Source organism: Ambystoma mexicanum, chromosome 12 (assembly GCF_040938575.1).
Source record: "Ambystoma mexicanum isolate Mex_15411 chromosome 12, UKY_AmexF1_1, whole genome shotgun sequence".
In the NCBI taxonomy this organism is placed as follows: Eukaryota; Metazoa; Chordata; class Amphibia; order Caudata; family Ambystomatidae; genus Ambystoma; species Ambystoma mexicanum.
The window spans coordinates 631,895,314-631,922,384 of NC_090936.1; the positions used below are offsets into that span (position 1 = coordinate 631,895,314).

A 27,071-nucleotide genomic window follows, 5' to 3' on the forward strand; every position below is an offset into this window, starting at 1 on the left:
GTCTAGCTTTATGAGCCTGGCGCCTAAGGCGCCAGGACAGGGGTCCAACATGAGCCTGGCGCCTAAGGCGCCTGGACTGTGTCCAAAGGGCCCCAGCTTGGGACCGCTGGCACTCCCCTGGGGAAAATGATGCCTGCCTCTGGGGTTGCTGGGTCGGACCTGGCTCCTTGGAAGTAGGCATCATGACACTCAGGTGTAGTGGAAAAATAGAGCTTGCAAACAAGAGAACTCTTGTAAAGGACCCAATCCGGCAAATAAAAGCCACCAGAAGCTTCATGACTCCCCAACATAAAAATCAAAAGTACTCAGTCTGGGAGCATCTGGAGCTGTATGACCAGATGATGATGTTGTTTGGCATAAAACATGACCATAATTCCATGGAGTTTGTCAAGTGGACATTCTCCCCGGAATACCCCACCTTTGTCAGGAATAAGGGCTGGGGCAGACGTGGGGTGTTGCAGTTTGTTCGGTGAAGTGGCATTTGAGCTGCAGGATGCAAAGAATACACTCCCCAGCAGCCCCAGAGTTCTTATGTAGTTCTTTGGTTACGGACGCGTTGCCAGCTGAACCTAATTAAGAACAGCTTATCAGCCGGCAACGGCACACTGCAGGTGCAGCTTATTTTGTATTCAAGTCGTTGGAAGAAGGAGTTTTTGCTGCTCGCTACCCGACATGGCAGTTTGACGGATTGCAGACCAGGGCCACGCAGGTCGAAGGGCAGAAACTCTGCCAGGTCTTCTATTTTTGCTGCGCATTCTTTGTCCGGGTAGTCCCAGGAGGGCTCCCGGACTAAAGATAAGTATGAGGCAGGGACGGGCATGAAGTTGTGTGTTATTTGCTTTTGAGAATTCCTGCTAAAGCATCTGGGAAGTGATTTTTCAATGCAAGCACGAGGCATGGGTTTGCTTTATGTTTACACATGCTTTGCTGGACCTTTTGACCATTAATGAAGTACAGACTTTTACGGTGCTAAATCACAGGGGCTTAGCATAAGGAAAGACAAGCAATCCTGGTATCAGGGAATTATGTGTGTGGGGGAAACACGTGTCAGTTGTGGGAAGCCACGCTATTGCTGAAAACTAGTGCTGGCTAGAGAGTGTTATTTTATGTGTCTTCATGTGTTGCTTATGCCTCGCCAAGGGGCCATGTGTTTTGTCATATCATATTGGGATGTCTCCCATCTGTTTGTTTCATTCTGCTTAAGGCACATTGTTCTCTATGTGTTCATGTTTAGTGGGTACATGTATTAAGGTGTACTTGACTAGGTAGGAGCAGGAGACAGGTATATTGGGGTGTGTATGTGCGTGTGTAGTCACACAGGATTTGAGTTATATGAATACATAACCATATATTCAAATAGGTTAGGTTTTACCCTGTGCTTCCCCATTCCCATCCAATCTAGGCGTTTTCTTATCCTCTTACCGCTGCTCCTCCGTCCCCACCCTATCCACAACCTCTCCCTAATTCCTCTTCCCCCCCATTGGTTGCTACGTGGTGACCTGTATCTGTATCTATCAGGTACCTGTGCCAACCAGGGTGGGAGGTTCAAATTCATTCGGCTTCTGTGGTTCGGGGGAGAGTGTCGAGCTCTCTTCCCTTACAAAGTGTGATTGTGCCAACCTTCCGTGCTTGGTTGGAGGATCAGAATCATTCAAGATGTTCTACCTACAAAGCGGCCATCTTGAAACACTTCTCCGTGCACAGGAACCAGCAGGAGGCTCGCAAGGTGGCCGACAACCTGCAGTGCGGAGAGGATCAGGCCCCCAGAGAGTTTGTGCAGGAACTGAAGCAGGCATTTGCGCAGGCCTTTAGACAGGTGCGCACAAATAGTAAGGAGTTTATCAATACATATTTTCATGCCTTCCCTAAGTACATCATGACACAACTGGTTAGGGACTTCAATGATCAAAGGACTCTGGATTGGGTAATAGAACAGGCTACCGGGATCTATGAAGTCCAAAAGCCAGTGGAAAACAAAAATACTCCAAAAAATCCTAAACCATCCAACACCCCTGCTGCTGCCAAGGTGGTGGAGGTGAAGAATGCCCCCATTCTGCATTTAGAAATGGGGGGGACCTAAAAATACTCTTCCCTCTAATAAACCAGATGAGACCCTCTGATCAGTCCTAAGCGGGTGGTAGCCACCAAGGGTATCTCACAAATGCACCACCCGACTCTGCCACCTGCATAAGCCCCAAGGTACAAGGGTAATAGACCCATCTTGCGGTTTGTATGGACTCTCCCGGCACAAGGGGGGCACCAATCAGGTAAGTGCGGTCCCTCAAAACCTCCCTCCAAAGGTCCCGCAGAACTTTCCTCTGGAAGAAAGAAATATTCCATCCTCCAACTTAAGTGTCTTCCCTAGGTACCCTGCAAACCCCAACTTTCAGAATCATCCTCCTTTCTCCCCCCGCTTTCAGGATTCTAGACCCCCAAATCAGGGAGAAGGGAGACCAAGGATGGAGGGGTTCCAGGGAAACCCTCAATACCCAAGCCACTCCGGTAGAAGGGACAGCTACCCTTCCCGAGAGCCGCAAAGGTATGACTCTAGACCCCCTACCAACCGGAGAAGATGTCCCAACTGGAGTGCCAGGTCCAAAGTCTGACCAAAGACCTGAGTCGCATGTTGAGGGCTCAGCAGGGCCCTCAAATGAACATGGCTGGCCAAAACAGCTCAAACCCAGGGTCTGGTGCCCTGGAGCAATGACGGGGGAAAACCCTGACAAGGTGGCCCGGGGGGAAGGGAGATGCAAAGCCCTAGAGGAAGCTTTGTTTCTCACCCGTGAAAACCACTAGAAACCTCTGAACCTGAACCCAAATCTCCTACCCCCGAAAAGCTGCAACCTAAGGAACAGAGTCTAAGTAGGAGAAACCAAGGGACAAAGAAACCCCATTTCGTGGAGGAAGTATGCATCCTCCAGTTTGAAGGTGAAGGATTCCTGGAGGATTCACAGAAGAAAATCTTCTCCTTCAAGGATGGGTGATTCCTCAGAGGGAAAAATGGGTCCCAAAAGATTCTAACTTAGACTGGGTAAGTAAGGGGACTGACCCAGAACCACCAATTCCTGAACCCCAAACATGTCACCCAGATGAGACTACAATCAGTGACGGATCTTCTTTCCAAACCAGTTCAAGTAACTGTCTCCAGGAAAAGGGGGACAGCAGAGAATCAGGGGAACAAGGGGATTCTGAAATCCCACAGATATCTAGGTGCCAAATTTTCTTTACAAATTCCCAGACCCGACACAGAAAACCGCCTAAGATCACACAGTGTCAGAGTTCAAAATAAAGAAATTAACTGCCAGATTGGCCCCAAATGCACATTTCCTTTGCCCCCTTGAGGAGCGAGAAGGCAGGTTTTATACCTCTGTCAAATTCCAGGGCCAAGGTGCATTTTCAGCGCTGGTGGATACTGGGTCCCAAGCCACCCTTCTGTCCAAAAAGGCATTTGACCAAATTAATTCAGGAAGGGGGGGGAGAGTAACCAATTCCCCTCACCCGTCTTACTGGACAACTCCAAACCTTCAACAGAAATGACATTTCCGTTGAGGCGATTGTGAATCAGGAGATCAAAATTGGGCAACATAGGGTGAAACACAAGGTAATAGTCGTCACTCCAGGGAGCACACCACGTCTCCTGGGGAATATCCTCCTCTGGAGGTTGTCACCCCTAATAGACTGTGTGAACAAGGTCATCTAGACACAGACTAACCGGCCAATAAAACTAAAACAAAGTAGCAACTACTTAAGACTAAATGGTACATACCACATGATTGAACAGCGGTCTCACAAAATCGAATTCCACTTTAGGAACAATCAAGTCCCTGACATCACTGTTATCTCTGTAGGAGAACAAATTGGTGATGGGAACCCTTCTCCATTTTTGAAAATGAACCTACCTTCCTCCCAGTTTCAAGTGGCATTCCACACTGGAAGAAAACACCTTGAAATTTTATACTGATCCACAATTTGAAGAAAACCCAAATCCCATGACAAAACATGACGAAAAATCAGCTCAGAGTTTGGCTCATATCCAGAAAAATTGTGAGCAGTTGTTTCTCCCCATTCAGGTAAATGAGGGGCGGGGTGGGGGGCCTGTTCTCGCCAGAGTATGCCTGAATAATGGAAAAAGCTTCATCAGCAAATCGTTATTCAGGAAACTCCCAAAAGATCAGACCATTCCCAAATTGATTGATAAGTGGGAAATGGGCCTGGAAACTCCAATTTCCAAATATCTCCTGGCTAGCAGGTGTATGCTAAAAATGTCCTTAGGTGACAAAAGCATAGATCATAATTGCTGGGTTGTGAGAGATGTCCCCTCCACCTTTTACTTTTGCACTGACATTCTCAATCGATTCGCAATTAATTTGGACCTAATCAATTCCAAAGTCTGGTCCTGAATGGGAGTAAACCCATGGGCTTTGACAATCCCGAGAAAGCATTTCAGTCAGCCCAATTGCTGCCATATGCAGTTGAAGTTCAAACTGGAGAAGAGGTCACCATCTCAGGACTGGTCCGACAATTCACTGTTCCTCTAAAAATTAAGCGAGGACAGAACCTCCAAAACCCGGACGCTTATATAAATTTCAATTATCACCTCCAACAGCAAGGGTTGTATTTGAACCTGGCACCACTAGTTGACCTAGAAAATGACATCATTCGAACATTGGTGGATAACAGCGACACACTGGGCGCAGACACATTTATTGGAATGACGGTTGATGCCCAACATGTTTCCATTGACTTAGGGAATGAGATCATGGGACAGATTACTACCTCTGTGAGGATGACATACCTCCAGAAAAGATTTTCACCCAGCAAGGGGACAATTTCTTGGTGTACTCTTCTTGCCCTTGTGCTGGGGAAGAGGTAACCTGTGACATTAGGAAGGATGAGGTGGTATTTCAGGTCAACAGTGACTGCCTCCCCTCCTTGAAACTTCCTGTCAAGGCCAACACCATAACAAGGGATCTCTCCACGCAACTGGAAGATACCGCAGAAATTGCAAATCCCAAGGTATTTTCAGTCTTCAGGAACAAATCAACCTTGCTGATGCCTGTGAGACCGAGGAGCAAAAGCAGCAGCTGAAACCAGTGTTTTTGGATTTTCAAGAGATCTTTGCCGTGGACTCGTACGACTGTGGTCGCACCGAGATACATTCCACCTCCATACCAACAGACCCTGGGATGGCCCCCGTATTCGTTAAGTGATACCGGTTGCCCCTTGCGTCTATGGAGCCTCACATAGAGATAATAAAGAACTTAGAATCCTGTGGGATAATTCGTCCAGTCCACAGTACCTTTAATAACCCGGTGCTGGGGATACTAAAACCCAATGACCAATGGAGACTTTGCTCAGACAGGGAGTTAAACAAACAGATCCACATGTCCCGATGGCCTCTTCCCTATATCGATCAGGGACTGCTCCAGATCCAAGGGTCAAAGGTGTATACCACGTGACCAATTGTTACTGGACAGTACTCGTGAGTAGGGAAGACCAGTACAAGCTGGCCTTTGCCTTCGGGTGGCTTAAATACACATGGACCCAAACCTCCTATGGATATATAAATTCCAGCAATGAATTTAGAATATTTCTGCACAAGGCCATGCCCGACTTGGGTGAAAGGGGAAACCTGGCCTATGTAGGTGATGTTCTAATCAAAAGCTCAACTGTGGAGTAACACATAGCTGAAATATGCTATGTTCTGACCCAGTTGAAATCACCCCTGAGGGTCTCAGTCCTCAGGCGAGAAATGTGAAAGCCTTATTAAAAGTAAAAGACCCCATGACTCTGTGTGAACTAATAAGCCTTATTGGACTACAAATTACAGTAGGAAGTTCATAGAGGACTACGCAGAAGTCACAAGACCCTTGGCCCATTTACTAAAAGCCGAGGTGAAGTGCGAGTGGGGTCCAGAGCAAGCTGAGGCAGTGAAACAACTCAAGAGAAGCCTTTCACAAGCGCCTTGTTTGGCTTACCCCATCGAAAACAAGGAGTTCTTCTTGGAGGCAGGGTTCTCAAATACTTGCTTAACAGCAGTATTATACCAAAAGCACGACAAGGTCAACAAAGTAATCTTGTATGCAAATAAAACTTTGTCCTCTGAGGAGGAAAAATTCAACAATTGTGAAAAGGCACTCCTGGCAACGGTGTGGGCATAGTTCATCCAGGGGGACCACATCATTGTTGAGACTCCTAACCAGCCTTTGCAATATCTCCAAAGTGACTGAATCCGGGCAGGAAATGTGAATAATTCCAGAATGACTTCCTGGATTCTGTCCATGCAAGGCTTTCCTGTGGAGGTCCGATATGGTCAAAACAAAAAGAGTCCCCTCGCACAAGGTTTGGCTGACTTGCATGATTGTGCTCAAGAAAACTATCTTGAGGATGAAAGTCTAAAAACCAGCGACAACATGGAGGCGTACCATACAAGGATTCAAATTATTCGGTAATAGTACATTTTGCTGAGTTACATGAGTGCAACCATGCCAAATTACGAGGGGTTGGTTTATACAATGTAAAAAGCTGTCCTCAGTAACGTAATAAAGAATTAGTTTTATGAAGATTGGAAGCTTGGATAATTATGAAGCTTAATTTTAAAGTACCTGATGGAGCATGAAATAAGTAGGTACACAAATTAATATGTTGTTTTAAATTTCTTTAAAGCTCTTTACTTGGCCTTTGTCGACTTTCGTGTCGCATTCGACTCTGTGGACCGCCAATTATTACTCAACAATTGCTGAGTTTTGGTTGCACACTTTCTATCATATCGTTAATAAATTGACTTCACTCTAACACAACAATGCAGGTCAAATTGAACTTGAAAGGGCTGCTATCAGATGTTATTCACACTAAACGCAGCCTTAAACAAGGCTGCATTCTTGCTTCAACCCTATTTAATTTGTTCATTTTCGACCTGGGTGTCGAGATTCTGAAGGTAATTAATGATGCCCCTAAGATCGGCAAGCAGGCCATCGCACGGCTATTCTATGCGGATGACCTGGTTCTTATTTCGCAAACGCCAAGTGGACTTCAGATGCTGCTTAACCAGCTTGAATCCTTTGTTACCAAAAACAACTTAAAACTCAATTTAGAGAAAACTCAAGTGATGGAACTGAGGAATACTACCTTGAAACATCGAAAACACTATGAATGGTTTTTACAAAATCAAAAATTAGTGTTAGTTAATGAATATAAATATCTTGGGGTTATGTTCAGCAACTCACCCACGAACAAGCCTCAGCAAAGCAGTATAACTGGGAAACTTTCAACCTTAATCTCGCAGGCCAAAATACTTCTGGCCAAGTTTGGTAAATTCTCCTGTGCCAATGTTTTAACCTCTTACCAACAAAACGTAATTCCTATCATCACCTATGGGACCGAAACTTGGTTCCCTCAAAAGCAAGGGTATTGGAACAGAATTGAAGCCCAATTCTGGAAAAAAAATATTTAACCTTCCCAACTCTACACCAAATGCTCTTTCCTGGAAAAGATGCTGCCTCTTTCGAAAGTGTCTCTTAGGCCTGGCGGTGAATAATTTGTTGACAATACTGGCAGACTACCTATTACGTTCTCAACATTTGTTTGCGACAAATTGGAGAACTACTGTCATTTTGGATATGATCGAAGCAAACATATAGTTGATTTGCTGCTCAATAATCCAAACAGAGCTAAATTAAAATTGTACCAACTGGACTGGCACCGTACACAACAGAAATGTCTAGAACTAAAAGATTTCGACAGAGCATCCTTTGGTCACAAAAAGTTTCGGCAGGCAGCGGATTATCTAATGAAATGTTCATCAGCTACATTAAGAAATCAAATTTTAAGACTTTGTAGGAATTTATGGCAAACAAATCAAATTCTACTAAGAGGAGGCTTAATAAAAGCCGAAGATTCATATTGTCGGTTTTGTAAACTTGGTGGAATGGAAGAGAACCTCAAACATATACTGATTGTGTGTGTAGCTTTAGAGAAGCAAAGAGAATCCATTCTTCATAAACTAACTCATATTACATATATCGCTCTGTTGATGAACTATGGTATGAATTATTTGCTACACCTAAAATCTTGCTAGGAATAGCCACTATGCAATTTTTAAACGCATTATTACCCAGAGTTTGATTATTCAACTAATCTTGCATAGTAAATTTGCTCTGAATCTGCATGTGGATTCATGAATGATATGAGTTAGTTAAATATTAGTTAAATATTTTGATGGTGCAATTTTTTGCTCTGCCAACCTGAAGATGATTTGAATTGCTGTACTTATGATTCTCTTTTCTCTAAATTTAAATGTTTTATTTTGTGAACGCAATGCAAATTATACAATGGAAATTATGTATTTTATATCCTCATTTTAATGAATTATCTATGTAAAAAATATGTTTTGAAAGGTTAATTTAATTTTACCAACCAAAATATAATTTTAAAAAATAAAACAAAATTAAAGCTCAGGGGCAACGTACTCACCTTGGAAGCAAGACAACACGGAGCACCACAGGTACGATCCCCGGGTCCGCGCTTAGAAACCTCTTGGTATTAAGCGTGTTATAAATAACCTTTCATAAGTTGTATAAAACGAAAAAGATATCAACCCATGCATGCTTAACACAGTGGCTTTTTAAATAATTTTTTTAGAAAACAAACCCTCAGACATCAAACATGATCCTGAACAGACAGGTTGCAAGCCCTGAGGAAGACTGAGCCATACATTATAGGCAAAAGCAGCCAAAACTTAAGTTAGGCAATACTTAAATGAATGATTGTCTCTTTATTACATGCAACTAAATGTTTAAAATGTAACTTTCACGCCTCAGGCGGACATGGGATTTAACAGCCCGCCAACCCGAGCTTTATAGGCCCAAGCAAAGCGAGGATTTACCAGAGAGCGAATCGTTTTCTTTTTTTCAACGAGAAATTAGCTCAGCGCGAGCCCATCTCCCCTCGGAAAGAAAATAAAATGACAAAAAACATGTCTGCCACCATAAAAATAGAAAAGGGGACTAGGTCCCTTTTCAGATGACCGCAGCCATGTGAAATATGGTTCAAAACAGCCACTGGCATCCGAAAAGGGACCTAGTCCCTTTTTGATGTTAATGGCGGTAGACATTTTTTTTGTATCACCGTTGACGGTGGATGAACAATCGTGCACGGGAAAGGCAGATTGTGATTCGTCAATATGCCTATCCCGGGTGCGAATGTCACTTATGGACTATGTATTGTGAGAGTACATGCAGAATATCTGACTTTCACTGTCTATGCTTTATCTGATTTTAATCAGATTAGTATAGACAATTGATTTATCTAATTGAACGATTAAATGATTGCATTTTGTACATTATGTTGATGGGCTCACATTTTGTGGTGCGATTATTTGTATGTAATTATATCTGGGGGAGGAATCTTTAACCTAAATTGACACTTTATCTAATGTTTTTTCTACAGACCGTTATGTGGTACATTTGAAATAAAGTAGATTGAATTCACCTTCGGTGATGGGCCATAATTTCTGATTCTAATTTAGGGTACAATGGTACTTGACTATATTGGGCTCCAATTTATGTGTATGCAGTAGTTGCTGATCTGATGGATCCTGATGCAGCTTGAACATTTGGGATACCCTCTATAGGTGTTTTCAAATGTACAGTACTGTTAGGCCAGAATACTAATGAGGGTTGCCATTTATTTTTTCAATCTGGATTTTCACACAAGAGCATGTATGCGTCTAAAAACCAGTTGATGTAAGAATGTGTAGCCTTTGTAAGGGTGCAGAAGGAGGAGACTGAGACACAGGTGGCAAGGTTGTTGGCATGAACATTTAATTACGATCAAAATTCAAGAGAAAGCCTAACTTTCCCCAACTCTAAGAGGAGTTTCCCTGCCTCAACTAAAATACTAAGGATTCAGTCAGGATATCCATGTAAATCAAGCGTCCACCATCCTATGTCAAAAACCTATTCCTGCCCATTACACTTGTGACTAAACTAATAAAGTGATGGATCTTCTTAATCTTAATTGAGAAGAATGGCTACCTTCTTCTTGACAACAGAACGTAGCTCTATTTGTGATGTGGGATCTTTACCTGAGGGAATGATTCCAATCCCCAGGTTTCAATCCTTTCACAAGGCACAACACAATGGGCCTCATTACAAGCTTGGCTCCCCAACCCCATTCTGCCCCCATAGAGCATAATGGGGATGGGGAGCATGGGTGCGCTGGCACAGTTGATAAGGATGCTGGTGCAATTACAAGTTATGCTCGCGGGTACAGCACAGCCCGCCAGGTAAGACCTGGAGGGCTGTCAGGCACCCGCGAGCAGAGCTCGTAATTCGGCGGTACGGTATTAACGGTGTCGGTGCCTTACCAGCACCGTTCATACCATATCCGCCAACATTATAATGAGAACCAATGTTTCAGGTTCAAATACTAAAAAGTAGTGCTCAGTTCAAATTCAAAAGATAAAGTTACAATTCAAACATCAACATCCCTTTCTGCCCACAGCTGTTTCTTCACTATTGGATTCCTCGAGAATGCCTCCCTTCTCCAGGTGTCTTGCTCTCAGCATTTTCACAATGCCAGGGGAATGTCTCCCTTACCCTGGCCTTTTCTGGGGCTTCCTCTGCAGTTCACAACACCAGGGGGAATGTCTCCCTTCCCCTGACTTCTTTACACTTTTAGCACGGTTCACAACACAAGGGGGAGTGACCCCCCCCCAGCCTCTTTCTTACTCATGTACTGCCACAAAGAATATGGCTTGCAAAAGTTGCTTTAGTGTTTGGCTTTGGTAGATCTGGTTCACTCTCCTGCCAGGCACTAGCCCAAAGAGGATGGCTTGCAAAGGTTCCTTTAGTGTTTGGCTTTAGCAGACCTGGTTCACCCTCCTGCCAGGTATTCCACGAAGAGGATGACTTGGATGCCTCTCCTTCCTTTTTGGGTGCAGGTCCCAGACCTGTATTCGTACTTCCTTCCCAGGTTTTCCCTCCTCATCCCTGCTTGGTAGTCTTGGCGTTTTCCCCAACTCCCTTATGCCCTCACCAACCTTCCCAGCACTCCAGACAACGTTTGGGCTCCTGCTGCCTTCCTCTGGTTGATCATAGGCTCTCTGAGCTTCGGCTTTGGTCTTCCCCCAGCTTCTCTGGCTTTCCGACGGGCTGCAGCATGCTTACAGCGTGCCTCTGCCTCCGGCGTGTGCGTTAGAGCTTGCGCGCACCATCCAGCTTTGTCTCGCGCCCGGACCATCACCGGGCCAGGCTTCCATCCTGTTCCTCCTCGCTGGATCGAACAGGGACGTCTGAGTTCCCTCGCTCTTGCCGCGCTCACTGGCATCTTCCTGGTGCTCTGCGAACCACTTCCTTGCTCACGGTTCCTCCAGGGAGGCAAGTTTGGTAAGTTCTTTGCCTGTTTTTGCTTTGAATCTCGCAAAGCAACTAGAACGTGTATGTACATTCTCTTGAGTAGGACTCTTAATTGCTCTGCATGCTCTCATCGTCCCAGTACCTTCCTGGGAATTCTTTCCAAAATCATCTCTACTCTTCCTCATCCCAGTTAATCTTGGGTTTTTAATGCTACAGAGGCAAATGGAAGTGTGGGCTACAGAGGGTTGAGTGAGGGGGTAGGCGATGGGGAGGAGGTGGGTGGAAGGGATGAGGGGTTGGCATACTGTGTTTCCCTTGGATGTTCACCCTTGTCCCTAGATGTTGAGTCTCTCCCGATCCTCCCACAGAGTACCACCCCCAGGGGGACTATCAGGTAGCAGCCTCCAATAGTGATCCAGTTAGAAAGGCAGGCACAGGTCTGACAAAGAAGCACACGAGCAAAAAAGGAGAGGGGGCGAAACCACAGCGGTAGAACAGAAGAGCCAAGAAGATAAGCCCAAAGTATGAGGTAGGTAAAGGTTGCCACAGCAACCACTGACACACAGCAGAGGTCGAGGGCCGAGCGCGAGAAACACTTGGGGAAAAGGAATCACTGAAAAGAGTGAATCCTAGCGGAGGTGAAGCCAAGGAGAGGAGAGAGAGAAACTCAGAGCCCAGCAGGGTGAAGAGAGCCACTCACGGACGAGACCAGCGGGGGGAGAGAAAAGCAGAAAGCCGCACCCGGCGGATAGAGGAGACGCTCAGAAAGAGGCGGGGCAGCAACAGAGAAGGCAGGATACAAGGCAAAAGAGCTCAGGTGTGAAGTGAAGGAGGAAAACACCAGCATCAGACCAAACAGGAAGGAACGAACTTGGTTGCAATGCGCCGACCACTGGGAGTGAGGGGAATAAGAACCTCCTGCCGGCGGGCATGTTGCAAAAGGAACAAGTTACTTACCTGTAACTGTTGTTCTCCAGCATGGGTCTGGCATGGATTCACATGCTCATGAATAAAGAATACATAGCAGTACACACATGCACAACCACGGGAGGTGGCAACGGCTCAACATTAAGCAGTAGATCAAACTCAACATTAAGCATCTTACCTCCTCACCAGGCTCACCTCAGGCGAACAGGTTGCGCAGCACTGCTTGGCCGACCCTGGACTCCTCCCTGGAATCCCGATCGACGCAGTAGAATTTCGTGAAGGTGTGCGTCGACCTCCATGTAGCAGCCCTGCATATGTCCAGCAGGGGCACACCAGAAAGGAACGCCGTGGTAGCTGCGATCGCTCTGGTGGAATGGGCTCTCGGACGGCCAGGCAGCGGTCGGTTTGCCAACCGATGACAGTACATGATACAGCCGGAGAGCCATCTGGAAATGGAAGCCTTCGAGAGAGCCTTCCCCTGATTGACAGGTCCAAAGTTCACAAAGAGTTGTGACGTCTTCCGAAAACACTTCGTGCGGTCCACGTAGAACTTCAGCGCTCTAGCCACATCCAGCGAGTGCAAAGTCCTCTCAGCCGGCGACGAAGGCGACGGGAAGAACACAGGCAACACCAAGGGTTCGTTGAGATGGAAGTCCGACGGTACCTTGGGCATGAAGGAGGGGTGCGTCCTGAGCACTACCCTCGTGTCGTGAAAAGTCAAGTACGGGGCCTTGCATGAAAGGGCCTGGATCTCTCCCACCCGTCGTGCGGAGGTGATGGCCACAAGAAACGCTGTTTTCCACGACAGAAACTTCAACGGGGCCGAGTGCAGAGGCTCGAACGGAGGTCCCATGAGCTTGGTCAGCACCACGTTGAGCTCCCACGCCGGGGCCGGAGCCTTCACCGGCGGGAACGATCTGAACAGTCCCTTCATGAACTCTTTCACCAGACGATGAGACCACAAGGACGTCCGGCCCGTGGTTCTGGTGTATCGGGAGATCGCAGCAAGATGAATCTTGATGGACGCGTGTGCCAGTCCAGCTTTGGCCAGCGTCAGCAGGTACGGCAGTACCTGGGGAGCCGTAATCCGTAGAGGGTTAATCTTCTGTGCGTGGCACCAGACAGAGAACCTCTTCCATTTGTGTCCGTAGCATTTAAGAGTCGAGGACGCCCTGGCCTTTGCAAGAACCTCTCTGCAGTCGGCCGGTATGTCGTATCCTCCAAACTCTAGCGCTGCAGGAGCCAGGCCTGCAAGTTCAGCGATTTCGGGTCGTGGTGGAGGATGGCGCCTCCTTCCCTGGAGAGTAGATCCGCGTCCACCGGCAGCTTGATTGGCGGGGACGCTGACAAGTCCAGAAGGTCCGGGAACCATATCTGCCTCGGCCACGCAGGTGCGACGAGGATCATCCTGCACCGTGACCTCTTGAGCTGGTTGACGAGCCGGATTAGCAGTGGCAAAGGAGGGAACGCGTAGAGGAACAGGCCCTCCCAGGGGAACGAGAAGGCATCGCCCATGCTCCTCGCCTGGGGAAACCTGCTGGCGAACCTCCGGCACTTGGAGTTCGTCGCCGTCGCGAACAGGTCGATCTGGGGTGTGCCCCACCGTCGGAAGAGGCGATCCACTAGATCCTGCCGTAGTTCCCACTCGTGGCACGAGCGCAGCTCCCTGCTGAGTGAGTCGGCGATGGTGTTTTTTATCCCTGCCAGATGAAACGGCACCAGAAACATCCTTTGGGCGACGGCCCAATGCCACAGGTCCTGCGCCTCCTTGGACAGCGCTGGGGACCTGGTTCCGCCCTGTTTCCTGATGTAAAACATGGTGGTGGTGTTGTCGGTGAAGATCCTCACCACTTTGCCCTTGAGGGACGGAAGGAAGGACCTGAGGGCCCAGAACACTGCACGGAGCTCCAGGACGTTGATATGGAGGGACTTCTCCGTCAGGAGCCAAAGGCCACTCGCGTGCAGATTTTCGGTGTGCGCTCCCCACCCTTCCAGGGAGGCATCGGTGGTCACCGTCTCCTGGTGGTCTGGGGTCTGGAAGTCCATGCCCGCCGTCAGATGCGTGCGGTTGCCCCACCACCGGACCGCCCGGCGGAAACTCTCGTCGAGTGTGATCCTCTCCTCGAAGCTGCCCGTCGTTTGGATCCAGCGCGCATCCAGGAACTCCTGCAACGGGCGCATCCGGAGCCTGCACATGGGAATGAGGTAGATGCAGGAAGACATCATTCCGAGGAGGGACTTGATGGACCTCACCTTGGCCGCGTCGGAAACCAACATCCGCTGTACCTTGCCCAGGATGGACCTGGTCCTTTCCTCCGACGGGGAGGCCAGAAGAGACACTGTGTCGAGCTTCGCTCCCAGAAACAGTGCGTTTTGCGCGGGTACCAGGTGAGACTTGGCGTAGTTCACGGAGAATCCCAGGTCCGTGAGAAGTCGGACGGTCCTTGCCGTGTGATCCACGGCGAGCTCCCTCGTCTTGGCTCGGATGAGCCAGTCGTCCAGGTAGGGGTAGACGTGGATCCCCTCGCGGCGCAGCTGCGCCGCCACCGGTGCAAGGCACTTGGTGAATACCCTGGGTGCCGACCGTAGTCCGAAGGGGAGGGCTTTGAACTGGTAGTGACGCCCTTGGACCACAAACCTGAGGAATTTTCGGTGCCCCTTTAGGGTGGGAATATGGAAGTAGGCATCCTCCAAATCCAACGACGACAGGAAGTCTCCTTCCTCCAGCTGACCCAGGACGTGCTGGAGGGTGACCATCCGGAACTTTTGCGCCTTGATGAACTTGTTCAGACGTCGCAGGTCCAGGATGGGGCGCCATCCCCCCGTCGTCTTCTTCACGAGGAAGTATCTCGAGTAAACTCCGGAGCCCCGAAGCCGCTTTGGGACGAGTTCGATGGCGCCCTTCCTGAGCATCGCCTTTACCTCCAGGAGAAGTTGAGGGACGTGAAGTTCTTTCCTGGCCACGGGGGGGACGCGCGGACACCTTCTTTGAAACTCGAGCGCGTGGCCCCGGGCCAAGGCGTCCAGCACCCAACGGTCGGTGGAGATGGACTCCCACACGCTGACGAAGCTCGCCAGCCGGCCTCCCACCGGGGTGCTTCGGTGGGGGCCCGACCCCACGGTCGGTTCAATCCTGCTTCGACGAGGCTTTGCCGCCTTGACCTCCTTGGCGACGACGGCGGGGTCCGCCAGACTTACCTCGTCCTCTGTAGGCCTCCTGAGCCGACGAGCGGGCCGCTTGACGGTAGGTGGAGAAACCGCCGCCGGAACTTTTGGAGGCGCCCTTGCCTCCGCTGCTCCGAAAGGGCGTCCGTCGTTGTTGCAGAACTACAAGGTCCCGGGCCGTCTCGGTGTCCACTTTAATGGCCTGAAGGGAATCGTCCACTGTTTTCCCAAACAGGTTGTTCCCATCGAAGGGCATGTCCAGGACTCTGGTCTGAACGTCTTGACGGAAGTCCGTAGCCTTGAGCCATCCACGCCGCCTAAGGCAAACGCTGTTGCCCAACTGGCGGAACCCAGTGTCGGCGATGTCCGTCGCAACGGTAATGGCGTGGTCCGAAGCCACCTCACCTTCCTGCAGGATCTCCAGGGCCTCTGCCCTCTTGTCGTCCGGCAAGAAGTCCAGTAGGGGAGCCAGTTTGTACCAGAGCTCCCTGTCGTAGCGGGCCACGATAGCCAAGGCGTTGGCCGCTTTAATCGTCGTCGCCGCAGACGAGATGACTCTGCTTCCCATAGCGTCCAATTTCTTTCCCTCGCCGTCCGGTGGGGAAGTCGATGTGGAGGTCGCACCCCCCCGCGCTTTTTTCCTGGCCGCCGCGGAGTCGACGGAGTCCGGGGTAGGCTGCGCCCGGAGGCACAGGGGGGCCGTGTCCGGGACCCGGTACTTCTTCTCGTACCGGTCTCTTCTAGCTGGCGTCGTGGAAGGGTTCTTGAGGAGGGTGAGGCCCTCATCCCAAATGTCGTCCAATAGAGGCACTGAGAGGACCGTCTTCCTCTTGGCCTCGCGCCGCTGATAAAGGAAACCTTCCTTCTTCTTCTCCTCAGGGCAGAGTTGGAAAAGCTCGGATGCCCTGGTGATCATGGAGTGGAACGATCCAATCTCGTCGGGCGGAGAAGCCCTGGTGGGAGGCGACGACGGTACATCCTCGTCGTATACCTCGTCGTCCGTACCCGTCGCTGCCGTGTCAGTCCCCGTATCATCCCCTCGGGTGGACGGGGAGGAGGGCTGGAAGGGGCGCGACGGCTGAAAAGGAGGCGGAGGGTGGATCCTTCTTTTCTTGGTAGGGGGAACACCAGAAGGTCCCGGTTCTGGGTCCCCCGACGGGAGAGGTTCCGTCGGCAACGGTAGTCTCGTCCTTATCTCTGAGCATAAGGACTGTATAGCCAACAAAATGGCCGCCGAGTTGTCTCGCGGCGCTGGCAGAGGGGAATCCGACGGGCGATCAGGGGCCCCGTCGGTACCCTCGACGATGTCGTCGTCACCTGCGTCGGGATCCATCCCGACGGGCCGGTCTTCTTCCACGCCGAGGCCGTGGCTTAAGACTTCGACCAGCTCCTCCTCCGAGGTTGAGGCCGAATCTACGACGACGCCCTGCCCCCCCTTTTTCTTCCCCACGGGGGATTTCACGGGGGTCCTATCGATGGGCACAAAAGAGGACTCCCTCCGAGGTGGCAGGGAGACTCTGAGCCCCGAGGTCGCCACCACTGGTGTAGCCTCCACAGGCTGAGCCAGGGCCGCAGCGACAGTTTCGATAGAGGGCTTGGCCGGATGGATTAAGGCCTTCACCACCCTAGGTGCGCTCACCGCCTTATCCTTGAGGGGGGGGGACACTGCCTCGCTCCCCCTCCGCCTTCGAGCTCGACCGGGGCCTCTCCAGGAGCTTCGCCGGGTGCTCGGCCTTCCTCTTACCCGACCCAGAGCGTTGGCTCGTGGTTGATGGTGCCGGGGAGGGTGCGCCCTGCCTGGCGCCCGTAGAGCCCGACCGTTCGGCGCTCCCGGTGCCAGCGGACTCGCGGTGCTTGGCCTTATGTTGGACCCCCGTCGCCGGGGCGTCCTCAAAGGTCTTAGAAGACCGCTCGGCTTTCTTCGTCTTCTTCTCGCCGGACGGGCTCTTCCCTTCCAGCCAGTTGGCGAGACGTTGATGGCGGTCCTTCATGGTCCGCTCCGACATGTTGCCGCAACACGCACAGTCCTTCTCCACGTGCGTCTTGTCCTTATGTAGGCAGTAAAGACAAAAAGAGTGTTCGTCCTCCTTGAAGACGTTCTGCAGCTGACATCCAGGGCAGACCCTGAACAGCTTTCCGGGCGTCGAGCTCCCCTTCTCCTGGGCCATGACCGGGCCTGAGAAACTTCTGGAGTCCTCCAAAAGCGTAGCTCGACGAAATCTTCACCCTTGAGGGGCGCAGGCGAATCCGACACGGGTCCCCGTTGATCGGATGGAGAATCGGTGGAGCTTGAGGCTCTTCTGACCGAAAAAACGAAGTTTTTGAGAAAAAACGTGAAAAAATAGCATTAACGCTCGAGAGCAATAGCACGAGGATCCCAACACATGAACGTGCGGTAAAAATCTGAAGATGGCTGCCAGAGGCGGTGCTTAGGTAGAGGGCAGTCATTGGCTGTGGTCAGTATGACGCAGAGACCAGTGATTGGTTATTACTACGAAAGACAGATCAGAAACGAAACTGATACTGGTTTTTTCTTTACCGAGGATTCCCAGCCTGACGACGGGGAATATTCATGAGCATGTGAATCCATGCCAGACCCCATGCTGGAGAAACACTAGACTGCTCAAATGAATGAGCAAAACAATGTGATGCACCGAATCAATGGAGGCGAGTCTTCCATTGATTCCATAAGCGCCGGTTGCCCCGGCGCGAGACATATCTCCGACGAAAATAGCTGTTTTCCCTTTAACACTATTGCAATACACGTTTTCATTTTTGGCTCATTTACCTTGGCTGTGGCTTGTGCTTAAGAAGTTTTAAAATAGGCACACTGCGAACCACAAGGGATTCCTTACAATGAAGGGTTCAACATGTTTCTGTAAAAATGTGAATGTTATTACATACGCATGGTGTGACTTATTTGTGTTTTTCTTATGTTTGCTGGTGTAGATGTTGGTAAATGAAGCAGTGCTGTGATGTTTTGTGCCATTTGAAGCTGTGACAGGCATGATGTTTACAAGAAATCGTGTAGATGTCCTGGCGAACCGTGAGAATTATGCACCAGTAAGTGCAGTCTGTTGTGATAGCTGTTATGCTGCGTCTTGCATGATGTTGGGGACATGTTTGCTCCAGGCCAGTTTTCTGAGGGGTCCATAAGAGATGTTATACCTCAGTGGTGTACGTTTCAGTTCATTTACTGGTGCAGTACGGGCTGATCACTTATATGTAGTTGCATGTCAATTGCCTCATGTTTATGGCCTTTTTACTGATGAGTGACAGAGGCCCTGGTTTTCATACAACACACCTTGGGATTGGGCTTTGGTTATGTGTTATGCGGGCACGGAATGTGGATGAATGTTGCGGGAATTCGCTGCCACTAGTCATTGCGTGTTTTGGTGTGGTTGTTTGTGAGGTGGTGGTGTTGGGTTTGTGCAAATGTTATTATTCCAGCCACTCTGCTTGTGATATGGAGAGTCTGGTATTGTTGCTATGGGGTTGAAGGCCTGTCCATTTGGCATAGTGCGCCTGCATTTTGGGTGTTGGCAGTTGGTGGAGACGTTGTTGCAGGGTGTTTTGTGCATGTGCTGGACTTAACAGCCAGATTTCTGGAGTCAAATGTTGGAGCAGGGACTGGTTGGGAGATGTAAGCATCCAATGCAGAACAAGCAGGAAGTGTGTACGTCTTACTGTGATTTGTTACTGTGATGAATGTAGACGTGTGTACTTGATATGTAGTAGAAACTGCTGCTAAATAGTTGTTCTATGGACTGTAAAGGTGTGTCGAGCTACTGTCGAGATTGCAAAGGCTTGCTGAAGGTCAACGTATTTGAAGGTGGCATGGGTGTTGGTGCATTTCTCTCAAATGTGCGTGGTGGCATCAGGGCATTTATCTGAATGGGCAGGCGGATGCTGAGGTTGTGCATATGCATGTTACATTATCTGTATTGCTTTTTGTTGGCTTTTGAGTTGCTGACATGCCCTGCAAATTGTATTGGCAGAAGATCTTGGCCACAGAATCCGCTACCATGGACATTGTATTGTATTGATTTGAAGAACAGGCATGTACATTTGTAACAGACATGACTTACAATAATACATTTACAAATGGCGGAGCGGATGCAATCCCACAAATGGAACCTTTACAACAGCACATCAATGAGAACAGGTGAGACAGTTTATGATGGCAAATGCCAGGGACAAAACTAAAGCATTGTGTGGCTGAACGGGCCGACATAAGAACCTATTTTTGAAGGCCTGTAGTCCCAAACGGGACTGTGTTCCTGATGTGCTTTTCATGTTGCTAAAAATAGCCTTAGGTATAGCAATGGTATAAACATTCTGCAGCAGATGCGAGGGGAGGGGAGGGAGGAGCAGTGAGGAGAGAGAAAAGAGAAGAGAGAGGAGAAGAGAGAGGGGAGAGAGGAGAAGAGAGAGAGAGATAGAGAGAGAGGAGAGAGAGAGAGAGAGAGAGAGAGAGAGAGAGAGAGAGGGAGAGTCCCCCCCACCCTCCATCATGGCACGTTGGTTTCCATGTATCACTGCTGGTTGATTGTGGGTCCGAGGCACAGCAGTATATCGCAGGACACTCGAGGAGCATGAACAAACGAATGTGTAACTTTCTACTTGACCAACAAATGTCGTATATCGGCCTCTACAGCATCCAATGACCAATATGCTTTCCACGAGGCAGGGCTCACAACTCCAATTACCACAAAATATTTAATGTTTTGTGTGCAGTAAAACGGTTCTTTTTCTTAGTTGTGTGTGTTGCGTGGAAAATGATTCAATTGTTTGTGCCTTGTGCCATTGAACACTCTGATAATACACTATAATGTAAACTTTTTAACATATCCAGAACTCCAAAGTTACTCACTTGGGTCCTCATCCTAGACTGGGTTTCCATGCAAAAGGTATTCAATTAAGAACAGAGATATAAAGGGACTAGACTATCTTTTCATGGTAGAACATCATTGCTCTTGACTATATGCATGTGCTTTTAGGTGGAGGAGTATCTGTTCTCTAATATCGCTTCTCTCTCACTTTTGGCCGCGATTCACCTCAACAGTGACGTTATAGGTGACGTCCTCAGTGACCCCTCCCCCCATTGGTGTTATCATGCGTTCAGCAGCAAGGCAGCTTGGAGTTGAGATGCAGCTTTCAACCAATTCTAACTAGCAGGGATTTTGCTGCGCTAAACCGGCACCTTAAAGTTACTTCAGTTAAAGTTTTGTTGCTGAATTGTAAGTAGTTTACTTGCATTCAAATGATTCAAATTAGCTGCTTCTTATCTAAACATTTTTTTTTTCCCGGCACTTCAAGGATTTTGTTCATGCTATATCTCCCACAACCTGTAGTACTATTTTGTTTCTTTTGATGATATAACTGATGCCATGGGTAATAGTCTGTTCCTAAGCCTTGTACCACAGGTGCTTTCCGCCATTGTGAGTCTGCAGGCCACTGACTTTGCCACGCAATGAGGAAGAGGAGGAGGTGCTGGGACAAAGAAGATGGAGGAGAAAGAGGGGTCGGCAAGAGGAAGAGGGGCCACGATGAGGAAGAGGGGGTGGGAGGAGAAAGAAGGGTTTGGACGAGGGGCTGTGACAAGGAAAAGGGGCGGGAACAAGGACAAGAAGCCGGGATGAGGAAGAGGAGGAAGAGGGGCAGGGAGGGATGAGAAAGAAAGGCAGGCATAAGAAAGAGGGGCAGGGTTGAGAAAGAGGGGCATGGATGGGTGAGATAGAGGGGCATGGATGGGTGAGATAGAGGGGCAGGGATGGGTGAGATAGAGGGGCATGGATGGGTGAGATAGAGGGGCAGGGGTGGGTGAGATAGAGGGGCAGGGGTGGGTGAGATAGAGGGGCAGGGGTGGGTGAGATAGAGGGGCAGGGGTGGGTGAGATAGAGGGGCAGGGGTGGGTGAGAAAGAGGGGGTGGGATGAGAAAGAGGGTGGGATGAGAAAGGGGGTGTGATGAGAAAGGGGGTGGGTGTCACCCGCCATCACGGCCATTGCCGTAATTGGCGGTTGTATCCGCGTTGGAGCTGGAGACACAGAGGTAGGGTGTTTTAGTCCTTTCTCTGTGTTCTTGCTATCAGCCCCAGTTACGTGACGCAGCGCCGCTGGAAGTATTTAAACTCCCCGCCTCCTGGTAGTCGCTGCGTTGCAACCCACTTTGGATACTTCCTGTTTCCGGGTTTCTGCGCTCCGATCCTCTGCCGTCCACCTGTTTCGGATCTGCCAGAGGGTTTTCCTGTTTCCTCTTGGGTTCCCGTTTCCTTCCTCGGAACGCTACTATTTCCTTCCGTTGCTCTGGGCGGTACACCGGTGTGCTTATTCTCAGTTTTCTCTCTCTCTTCTGATTTTCGGGAATCCTTACCGTTTCTCTCTTCCTGTTGGGCTCCTCCGAGCTAGCTTGCTGCACACCTATTTTTCCTCTTTCTGGAACCAGTGCCATATCTTCTAACTGCCACAAGGAGCCTCCGTCTCCCCTGACTCTACTACATGGTTTAGACGGTTGAACAACTTCTACTCAGCTCTCCGCCTTGCTCCATTGCTCTCTTCAGCGACTATTCTGTCATCGGATTGAAGAGTCAACACTGCTTCGCAGGGTTTTTTCCCTTTTGGGTTTTTCCCTGATTCCGGCTTGGTTCCGGAAAGGGAGTCACGGGACAGCTGTTTTATCTTCCCTCCGTGACAAGCACATTCATCATAAGAAGGAAAGAGACTACCTTGCACGACGATGTCTACAAGAGACCGCCAACTCAGACAGCTCAGGTGAGGAGAGTGTGCTTGTGGGGAAGAAAGAGTTTGAATTGCACCACTCATCACAGTGGGATGAGAAACAGGGTGGGATGGGAAAGAGGGTGGGATGAGAAAGGGGGTGGGATGAGAAAGGGGGTGGGATGAGAAAGGGGGTGGGATGAGAAAGGGGGTGGGATGAGAAAGGGGGTGGGATGAGAAAGAGGGTGGGATGAGAGAGGGTGGGATGAGAAAGGGGGTGGGATGAGAAAGGGGGTGGGATGAGAAAGGGGGTGGGATGAAAAAGGGGGTGGGATGAAAAAGGGGGTGGGATGAGAAAGGGGGTGGGATGAGAAAGGGGGTGGGATGAGAAAGGGGGTGGTGGGATGAGAAAGGGGGTGGGATGAGAAAGAGGGTGGGATGAGAAAGAGGGTGGGGTGAGGAAGAGAAGTTGGGAAAAGGAAGAGGGGCTGGGACACAGAAGAGGGGCTGGGACAAAGTAGAGGGGTTGGGACAAAGTAGAGGGGCTGGCATGAGAAACAGTCACAGAGGTCGGGACGAGGAAGAGCACGAGGGACAAGGAAGAGCACGAGGGACAGGAAGGAGGAAGAGCATGAGGGACAGGAAGGAGGAAGAGCATGAGGGACAGGAAGGAGGAAGAGCATGAGGGACAGGAAGGAGGAAGAGCACGAGGGACAGGAACGAGGAAGAGCACGAGGGACAGGGACAAGGAAAAGCACGAGGGACAGGAACGAGGAAGAGCACGAGGGATAAGGAAGAGCATGAGAGAGAGTGGTGAGGCAGAGCATGAGTGATAGAGACAACGAAGCGCACGAGGGGGCGGGACAAGGGAAAACGAAAGACCAGAATGAGGAATGGCTCGTGAGACAGGTATGAGGAAGATGAAGCCGTTCCTTGTGACAGTGATAAAATGTTGCGAACATGCGTTCAGCCGTTTTGGGCTGTGTGCGTGAGAAAAAATGGTGTACACTTGTTTTGCCACTTTATAACTTTTGACTTGTTGAATGGTCATTCAGCACATTTTCCAGTATCTTTTTCTCAAACAGGCCAAACGTTATCAGGCATGATCTTTTGGGAAAGTACATAGATTAAGGTTTCACTTTACCTATATATTTAAACACACACACCATAGCTATGGCTGTGTAAAGAGAAAACATGCATGTTGCACTTTTTGCAAGAGGAGCTCTTGCTCCAGCAAAATGATCGACTCTGGTCCCTATTGAATGCTCACAGCTGGTAGGCAGGAATGAGGGCTGAGCAGTCACGCTTTGGGTTTAGTCTCCGCTCTACCAAGCAGATGCCATCTGAGTCGAAGGTCTGATGGGGATCTGAGAGCCTGGGGGATTATGTGCGCGGGACCCTGGAACTTTGTGTACATCGAGGACTGTGACTTCAGGATTCAAGAGACTTGACAAACGAGAACTTTCAACTGGGGGAAGGTCCCAAGACCTATAAACATGGCCCTACTTTCTGGAAACCATAAACTTATATCAAAGAGTCTAGTTGCAGGATTCTGATATGCTCAGCCTAAGCCACCAGCAAAAGCAGAGCCTTAACTGCTTGGAAAAGATCCAACTTTCCCAGAAGGTCACCAAATTCCCAAAATGTTCCTGATAAAACAACGTACATCATGGTAGTTAAAAGTAGTGTGTACTATATGCCAAAACCTTCCCCAAAGGTGTACTCCTACATACTACTAAAATAGTTTATTTTTAAGTCCAGTACTACTAAAATAGTTTATTTTTAAGTCCAGCAGATGGGGCACTTTTTTGGATCGCAGGTCTAAAATGTGTTCAAGTTCTACCCTGTGCATAATTGTAAATAATACTTAATAATTGCTATGTTTGTCTTTATTGACCGATTGGGTTACCTGCATCATTTGGTCTTCTCTTATAACCCATCGATTTCTAAGAATCCCCAGTTTTCTGTCTTGGTGCTATTTTAAAGTGTTTCCATAAGATTAGATATGATATGAAAGTTTATATAGCGCCTATATACAATGTGATTCAAAGCGCTTCAAGGCAAGGGAGGGAACAAGGGAAAATACAATGACATTCTTACATAGCCATGAACAAAAAGAATGTGAAACACTGTGACGCTCTATCTCCAATGAGTAGTAATACATATGCAAACGTTTTTGAGCTACCCACAGATGAGCGACGGATAGGTTGTTGGCGGTGTCCAGTTATAATGTCGACTGCACAAAAAGTCAAATGCAAAAATGTGGAAAAAAAAACGTTCTTGGCATACCCTAGTGGCGAGATAAGACCATGGTCTGGAACACACTGCGGGAAGACAGATTCGCCCCTTGGGATGACAAGCCACTCTGAAAATGACTCAGAAAAGAGACAAAATGGAATATCAGTAGATAAAACACCACTCGGGGGTGCCTGGCGGCTTGGCTGGAGCATATTAGTTGGGCCTGAGATGTATACAGAAGTTGGACGATGATAATGGGGTCTTTGCACAGATGTTGTTTGGGGGATTTGTTGAATGTTGACAACAGTAATGACATTATATTGGATTTTTGGTCAGTATAAATGGACTTCCTGATGGTGATGTATTGAACGTTTGCCAAAAATAATAAACACTTGAAAAAATAAAATAAAATAAAAGTACGTGAGTTTCCCTGGAAAGATGTCATGGGTGCTTTGCCATCTCACATATAAAAGTCTTTCAGATACTCTTTTCCTTAGGCCCGCAGGTTGGTTCCTGACAGTCTAAATAGCATACAAGGAATTGAACATGTCAATACAGCCATCTATGCTTTTACTTCATAGAGACCTAACAAAAGTATTGTATGAGGGCATATAGCAGGCTGCCGACTGAGGTACCAAAGCAACCAAACAATGAGTGCGTGTAAGCGACCAGCATTTTCAACACTGGATGTTGTGTCATCGAAATCAAATTAGCAATAGATTAGGCCCAGGCTAGCCGCAAGCTGCGCTGTGTGTAATGCTCTTAAAAGATAGATTGTGCTTTGGAAGCCATTGGAAACACGCTTGTTAGCACACGCTGGAGTCAGACAAAGCCTTACCTCTGAATGGTGCTCTTCATTCTGCTGCAGTACCTCAATACAGAGCTCAGCAAGTTGAAGAACATCTTCCAGCTTTTTCGACGGAGGTGCTTGGTTCATGGTCTCTAAAACAAAGAGACAGTGTGTGTTTAGCCGGAAGTCTGTTGAAAAGAACCGTCTATTCTACACATGCAACGTGTGCTGCTTAACTGGAATGGAGCAGTGCAACATATTGTCTTGCGATGGGAGCATTTCAACAGTTTAGCTATCCTACAGTGAAATCGAATGTACAACTGTGACCAGGTTACGCCATTCTAGAAAATAGCCAACGCAGCATCAATCTTGGTAGCGGGTTGTGAAAAAAACATGTCAGGCATTCTTCATGCACAATGCATCGGTTGCCTTCTGATTTGATGCGGGAGAACAAACAAACATGCACATTACCAGGCGCCGTGCTCAAGCCTGCCCAGCGAGGGAAGGCTACTTGCTCAAGGTCACGCGCACAATGACAAGAGACCCTGCGCTGCACTCAACGCCACGCAAGCGCAACAAGGAGAGACTTTATTTGCATTATCATGCTTCGTGTTTTGCACAAATAAAACATTTCTGCAATGTTTTCATCAGAAATAATAATGGCGATTTTTTGTACACTCTCAAAACCTAATCAGTACACGCTAGAGAAGCCATGATGATTTTAAGCCATTGCAGTGTTAGTGCCACATACATGTTAGTGTTAATGTTACAGGATATTTATACTGAGCACAATCACCACCACAGTGGCCCCTGGCGCTCTGGTGGATTTCATAGGTACCTCTTACCTATGAAATCCACCAGAGCGCCAGGGGACCACTGTGGTGGTGATAGTGCTCATTATAAATATCCTGTAATCCTGTAACATTAACACTAACATGTGGCACTAAAAATCATTATGGGATCGGTAAGGAGGGCGTAGTGGAATAAAGGTAGAGCGAGATTTGTAATGTCCTTTTGGCAGCTTCATTTCGGTAAGCACCGTTCACTGAGCATGAGTGCGGTTTATGGATCTGTGGGCTCCCATGTGTGGCTTGTTTTGTTGCAGTGTTGTGAAGTGTTTGCGGTTTGCTGTGCAAGAGAGTGGTGGTTGTGTTTGTTTAGGGTTTGAGAGGTGTGTGCAGAGAAGTTGAGGTTTTAGCAGATGGGTTAGTGGGGTTACCTCATTGTTTCGAACATCTTTGTTGGGTCTCTTTTGGCCTTGCTGTTTGCTGGAGCTTTCCTCTGTGGTTCATTCACCTGGTTCTGCGTGAGCCGGTAGCCTATCTCTGTGGCTGTCTAGTGATCTGTGGGCAGAAGGGAGGAGAGGGCCTCCCCCACCCAAGGTTGAGATTGCTATGGTTGTGGGTTGGTCTTTGGTCATAGGTGGGCTCAGCCTGGCATCACCTCCCTGAGCTCCTAGAGCGCAGTTCCCTCCCTGCAAATTTTAAGCACTCCCTATCCTACTGGGTGCTACTGAGCGATCAATGCTCCTTCGTCTCCATCTACGGCCCCTGTCTCTTAGGCTTTGCCTAGTGAGGGATCAGTCCCCTTTTTCTTTTTTAAAGTGTCAGTTTTTAGTTGATTCCATCTGGTTCTGAGGTGAAGCACCAGGTTTTGAGTGGTTTCCTGAATTTTAGGTGATCCTTTGTATTTCATATTTCTTTCGGGAGGGTGTCCAAGTTTTTTCTGGTAGATTAGAGAAAGAGGTTCCCCCACGTTTTTTCCTCATGTATGGTTTCGGTTCAAGGCGGACGTCGTTGCATGATCTCAGTGTTCTTGTCGGTTGGTAAATGGTTTATTTCTTTTATAGGAATTCTGCTGCTTGGCCACGGATTGT

The 27,071-nt window shown here is 48.7% G+C and overlaps 1 protein-coding gene across 5 annotated transcripts in view; it reads right to left on the reverse strand.

The window, feature by feature from the left end:
- The window catches only part of CADPS2 (calcium dependent secretion activator 2), a 2,822,196-nt gene that overhangs the window by 1,146,235 nt on the left and 1,648,890 nt on the right, over positions 1–27,071 (reverse strand). For all 5 annotated transcript variants that reach the window (XM_069629098.1, XM_069629097.1, XM_069629096.1 and 2 more), the window contains one exon: positions 25,244–25,347. In XM_069629098.1, coding sequence (XP_069485199.1) covers positions 25,244–25,347 — 104 coding nt within the window. The remainder of the gene's footprint in view (positions 1–25,243; positions 25,348–27,071) is intronic.